This window comes from Hipposideros armiger, unplaced genomic scaffold, assembly GCF_001890085.2.
Source record: "Hipposideros armiger isolate ML-2016 unplaced genomic scaffold, ASM189008v1 scaffold_1066, whole genome shotgun sequence".
NCBI classification, from domain to species: Eukaryota; Metazoa; Chordata; class Mammalia; order Chiroptera; family Hipposideridae; genus Hipposideros; species Hipposideros armiger.
Window position 1 is genome coordinate 258,981 of NW_017732416.1, and position 5,340 is coordinate 264,320.

Sequence of the window (5,340 nt, forward strand, 5' to 3'; positions counted from 1 at the left end):
CCTTAAGGCATTTGGGGAAAGTCTGAAAACAAATTTATTTATTAACCCCATGTATATCTGTATATCCCATGCAATCTTTTAAAATAGGGCACAAAATGGTGTGTAAACCCAAATACATTTAAGATGTTAAATCTCTAAAGAGATTGTATATTTTGAATCTTTTCTTCCCTTCAAGAACTATTTTAAACAATATGTAAGGCTGATTACTAGGGGTAGTATGTTGGCTGGTAGAGATTTTGTTAAAACATGAGAAAAAACAGCATTTGAAAGTTACTGCTAAGCATCACAGTACTTATTGGATACAAAGACCTTTTTAGTTCATATTTTTCTTTAGTTCATATCAGATCTATTGACTAAGAAAAGAAGGGAAAGCAATTCAGTCATAGTCTGATGCCATCTTCTTTGGCCCAAGAAAAGAAGGATTCTACGTTTACTACATCAATATACAAGGCCTGGACATGGTTTGTTCTTACGGCACTTGGGCCTGTTCCTTTAATACCCACGTTTTGTTACACATGCACGCACACACACACTTATGGCATGCTTCTCCTCCTCGATATAAATCAATAAATTCTCCGTTCAACTGGATGGTTGGAAACATTTTTGTTGAGATTTTAAAATAAATTATCAAAATTATTTCAAATTAATCCCAATATGAATATTTTACTATACAATAAAAAAGTAACTAAATACAGAGTAATGCTATTTATTATTTATTCATTTCTAGGTAAGATAAGGGTTGGAGAGTATAATACCGTTCAAATAAAGTAGCTACTTGGCTTGACAAAACATACTTTCTAAAGGTAGAAAATCATAAATATTGAAAACAAATGGGCAAAACATCTTGAAAGTTTTATAGATCTTGCATTTTAAAATTATAGTTCATAAGAAACCATGCTTTTGTTCTACATTGATACTAAAATAATTGTATTTTGGCTTAAATTACAACTGGTAATAATTTATCCATTTGTATATAAACATAATATTCTTTCTATATTTTAGATTAAAAATTGTACAATATTAGAAAGTTTAAAAAGGAAATTGCCAACAAAAATGTGAACTCATATATACATTTCTGACATTGCAGAATTATAATTACTGTTATGGAATGCTAAACATGGGCAATATATCCAAGTTATAGGACAGTTATGGTGAAATAATAAAAGAAAATGTATTTTCAAATTGATTTAGTAAATTTGTTCATTTGAATAAAAAGAAAACATCCCCATTATGACTAACGTGCCAAATTCCACTGGGTTCTGAATGTGTAGATCTTGCTGCTGTGCCTTTTCTTGGAATAGGTGACTGTAATCCAAATCCCCCTGTTTCTGGATACAACTCCACTGTGATAAAATTTTAGGGAGTAAAACATTGTTATTGACAGATAAGATCTGTAAACATATTCTTAATACAAAAATGTGAGCCTTTGCCTCTAGGAGATTTATTGTTACAATGCTAGACTTACCAAAGTAAGTTTTACACATGTGCAAATGTGTCATGGCTAGGAAAAGGATTTTAATGACCAGATTTTTCTTCTTTGCTTAAGTAGGGTGGTTGGAATGGATTCAGCATAAGACTAAGCAGATCATAACTTTGCTTCAATTACTCCCTTTCAGCATGTCTTGTGTCACACATTTGAACTACATATTAGACACATGTAGTAAAAAGAGCTTTTGGCAGGCTGGAAAGCCCCCAGAATCTTTCCACGGTGGCTGAGAGCTGGTAATTTTAAGGTAACTGATTTCCTGAATGTGCTATTCTAGAGTTCCTCAAGTCTCAGTGATGCCAAGAAGGAGCCCAACAGGTTGGTTCAGCGATGCTTTATTTCCCTTTTCATGCGCTCATCTAATAAATCGCATGTCAATTTGATTCTATCAGAAAAATCAACAGGCTGCCTGAAAAAATACATTACGTGCGGTTCCCTTTACCTGATTGGAGTTCTGGGCATTGAAGACTAGAAAGTGCCGGAAAATCCAACAATGACTTGTCTGTATTAGGCATCTTTCCTTGTGATTTTAGGTGCATCCCCCCCAAAAATTTATATATAAATGGATATTTGCTAAAATTTCAAACTAAAGAACTTGATATCTAAATGAACAAAAAGAAGATATAAGCTAAAATTTGTAATACATACTTATTATTGGACATAAAATTGCTTTTAAGTTGGTAAGATCAGAAATAGGCAGTGTTTTCATTTACAATATAGCTGTACTCCTGAAAACCCTTCAGTTAGTCACTGCTTACATAGTATCTGCCATGTTTAAATTATGATATTTGGCAATAACAGCTCTGATTAGAGGAGGGTGATGTGTATACCTCTCAATGACCTCTCTGCATTGGCCGGTTTTATCCCCTTTAAATGCTATAAATGAGGAATGTTTATGCTAAGTGTATCAGCAGTCAGTAATACTGCAGTTGCTAATCAATGGCTATATATTTGTATGAAACTCCAAAATTAAACTTCCATTTAGGAGGAGATAGGCTGGTAAAGAAGAATTTAGATAACCTGTTACCTTACTTACAAAGTAAAATGTGCATATGTCAAAAGGGAACAAGTCCATTTGGTCTTCAAAAATTTGTAGTCATTAAATGAAATTTCCTGTCTTTTTCCAAAGGGCATGATACTGCAATGTACCTTTACCTAAATATTACGATGATTAGTGGAGACTGCTGTCATGGATGCATTTGAGCTGAATGTGAAAAGTCTGCATTCTTAATGTTTACCACAAACCCAGCGCAGTTGAGGATCGGTCTGAAGGTCAGTCAGCTCTTCAATAGTTCTCCAGCTACACTGGCAGGCGTATGCCCGCGCGCCTTTCTTCTTTACCAACTTAGTTTGTAATTTGTGGAATTCTGGCATGTTGTTCCTATTGGTAAAATATGAATGTTTTAGAATAGTGGCTTTGTTCAGTGCTTAATGACAAAAAAAACCTTCTAATTGCTTTAAAAAAGTTCCTATCTTTACAACATCTGAACACTAAACAAACCTTGGTCAAACAAAAGAGATGCTTCTGTGTTCTTTCTGATGGTATTTCCTCGGTACCCAGTCCTTTTTAATGGCGATTCTCTAGGTCTGTTAATTAAGGCTGTTGAGAACATAAGACCTAAAAGGCTGAAGAATTATTGATTGTCTTATCAGAGGTGACATGATATAGAACAGAGTGGAAAAGACAGTAGTTTGTCTCCTATCTCAGATATTTACTATACCATGTCCTAAAAGCCTGCATTATTGGCAAATGGAGGGCATAGAAGAGATATAAAAATAATAGGCTTCTGAGGGGTTAATTATAAAATTTATTCATTAATAGAGAAAAAGTGCCTGTTTTCTATATGTTGAACTGACATATCTTTCATTTGTTTCAATGTTTATTTACTTATAGTACCATCAACAAAATAAATGCCTATCCTACATTAAATGACAATAATGTTAAAATAGCTGAATCAATGGGCAGGGCCATCATAAAAAATTATAACCATCTGACTTGATGCAGTTATTAAAAAAAATAGAGAAGTTCAAGTTTAATTAATGGAAGTCAATTATGATTTTCATGATAATCCATGTACTGAATTCATGTAACTATTCCATGGCAGAAAATGAAAAAATTCAAAATTAAATGATGAAAAAATTGCAAACGAAAATGATGAAATACAGTATAAATATTTAAGAAAGATATATATAGTCCTATCTTTACTTTCTATGTCATTGCCATAAAAGGCAGGCTACAAAGTGCCCTCTGGTGGCCAATGGGCACCACATTCAGTACTGTATTGTACAAAATTCAGGCACAATTTAGAAAGTTAGAACCTAAGAAAACCTGAGAGATTTTCTAGGCCAACCGTCTGATTTCGGGAAAATGAGAGTTTGACCAGCTAAGTGACTTAGCTAAGGTTACAGGGAAAGAAATGAATCATCCGAGTTTTATCAGAAAGAAAAAAACTCCACAAAACTAAATGTGTTTAATGAAAACTAAATGGTTAAATGAAGGAAAAGTGATCTTTATTTTGACGAAATTTAACATCTGATACCTGATTAAATTCTTAATTAGAGATTTTAGGAACAGGAATGATGAACAGCCAGGGAACTAATCAATACATTTCACATGTTTTTTAAGAAACACATTATCTTAAAAGCTTAGAAAGGAAAATAATGTCATTATTTCCCATAAAAAAAAGATTTAACAAAAAAATAAAAGCATTTAATTTAGCTATTATGGCAGGATGGTCAAGTATAGATTATACTTCTTTTAGAAAGTTCTAGAACTTGTCAAAGTTAGGATACACTTATTTCCCCCATTTATAAAATAAGGACAATAAAACAAACAACANTGGAAACTGAAATCATATCAGTGAACATTTAGTATTCTGTTACATTAAAATCCATTGGTCTGTCTTGCACTTTAAATGTATAGTTTTGTAGCATCATGCATTGGTCATTTAGAAATATTGGTTTGCTGAATTATACAGATCTTCCAAATGTTGTCACATTTCATTATATAGTATCAAAAAAAATTCACTTGGTCCTATTACCACTAGTTTTATCAGAAAAGTCTTCAAGTATGGAGAAGATGTAATGCTTACAGTGGTGAATACAAGTTTTCCAAAGTTCTAGTTTTTTGCTTAAAGACTTGAATTTTATCATTGGGAATGCATACTATCAGTTATTTTCCTATAGGTGACTCGGTAAATTTTTAAGAAAATGTATGCCAAATATTCAATATTCTGAATACTTGGTTTATCTGTCAGTTTTTCTTACAGACAAAAATGGAATCCATGAAAAGTGGTTTGTTCAGCTTGCAACTCAATCACACAAGTCCTTTTTGTGTACTACCCATATAGTGACACAGAATAATAAAGATGTTTGTGAAGGCTGAGATTAATAAAATTAATAATTTTTACTGCCTTTATCAAGGACATTCTTAAGTGAAACTGGTTTTTGTACTGGAGGTGCATGGTGCCACTGCTTTGGATTACGTTAAGTAAGGTGTCAGCAGGTTTACTTACGTTTGCACACAGTGAAAAAGGAAATTAATGTCTTAGTGTTATGAAAGCAGGTTTGACCATGTGGACCCCTGAAAGACTCCTGGGGACTCCCCTGAATGTGGACAACACTCTCAGAATCACTGGCGTACAAGATATAGGTATTGAAAAATGAGTTGAATTTTGATAGCACGAGGAAGAGCAGGAACATCAAGGCAGTAAAAAATGAGGTCTAGCTAAGGAACAGTGGGTAGAACACAGGTTTGCTTCGAGAGAAGCAGAGGCAGATGAAACTGCAAAGCTACTGTGAAACTACTAAACTATAGCTATTCTGGCCTGGAACGCCTTAAGGATGATCTATTA

At 33.3% G+C, this 5,340-nt stretch overlaps 1 protein-coding gene across 3 annotated transcripts in view; it reads right to left on the reverse strand.

The window, feature by feature from the left end:
- Positions 1–700: 700 nt before the first annotated feature.
- Positions 701–5,340, reverse strand: part of CFAP418 (cilia and flagella associated protein 418) — a 25,910-nt gene continuing 21,270 nt past the window's right edge. For 2 of the 3 annotated variants that reach the window (XM_019632010.1, XM_019632012.1), the window contains exons 6-7: positions 2,988–3,112; positions 2,729–2,867 (exon numbers count right to left, since the gene is read on the reverse strand). In XM_019632010.1, the coding sequence (XP_019487555.1) occupies positions 2,824–2,867; positions 2,988–3,112 (169 nt within the window). In that variant the 3' untranslated portion in view covers positions 2,729–2,823. Of the gene's footprint in view, positions 2,868–2,987; positions 3,113–5,340 lie in introns of all 3 variants that reach the window. The other variant, XM_019632011.1, reaches the window with a different exon arrangement.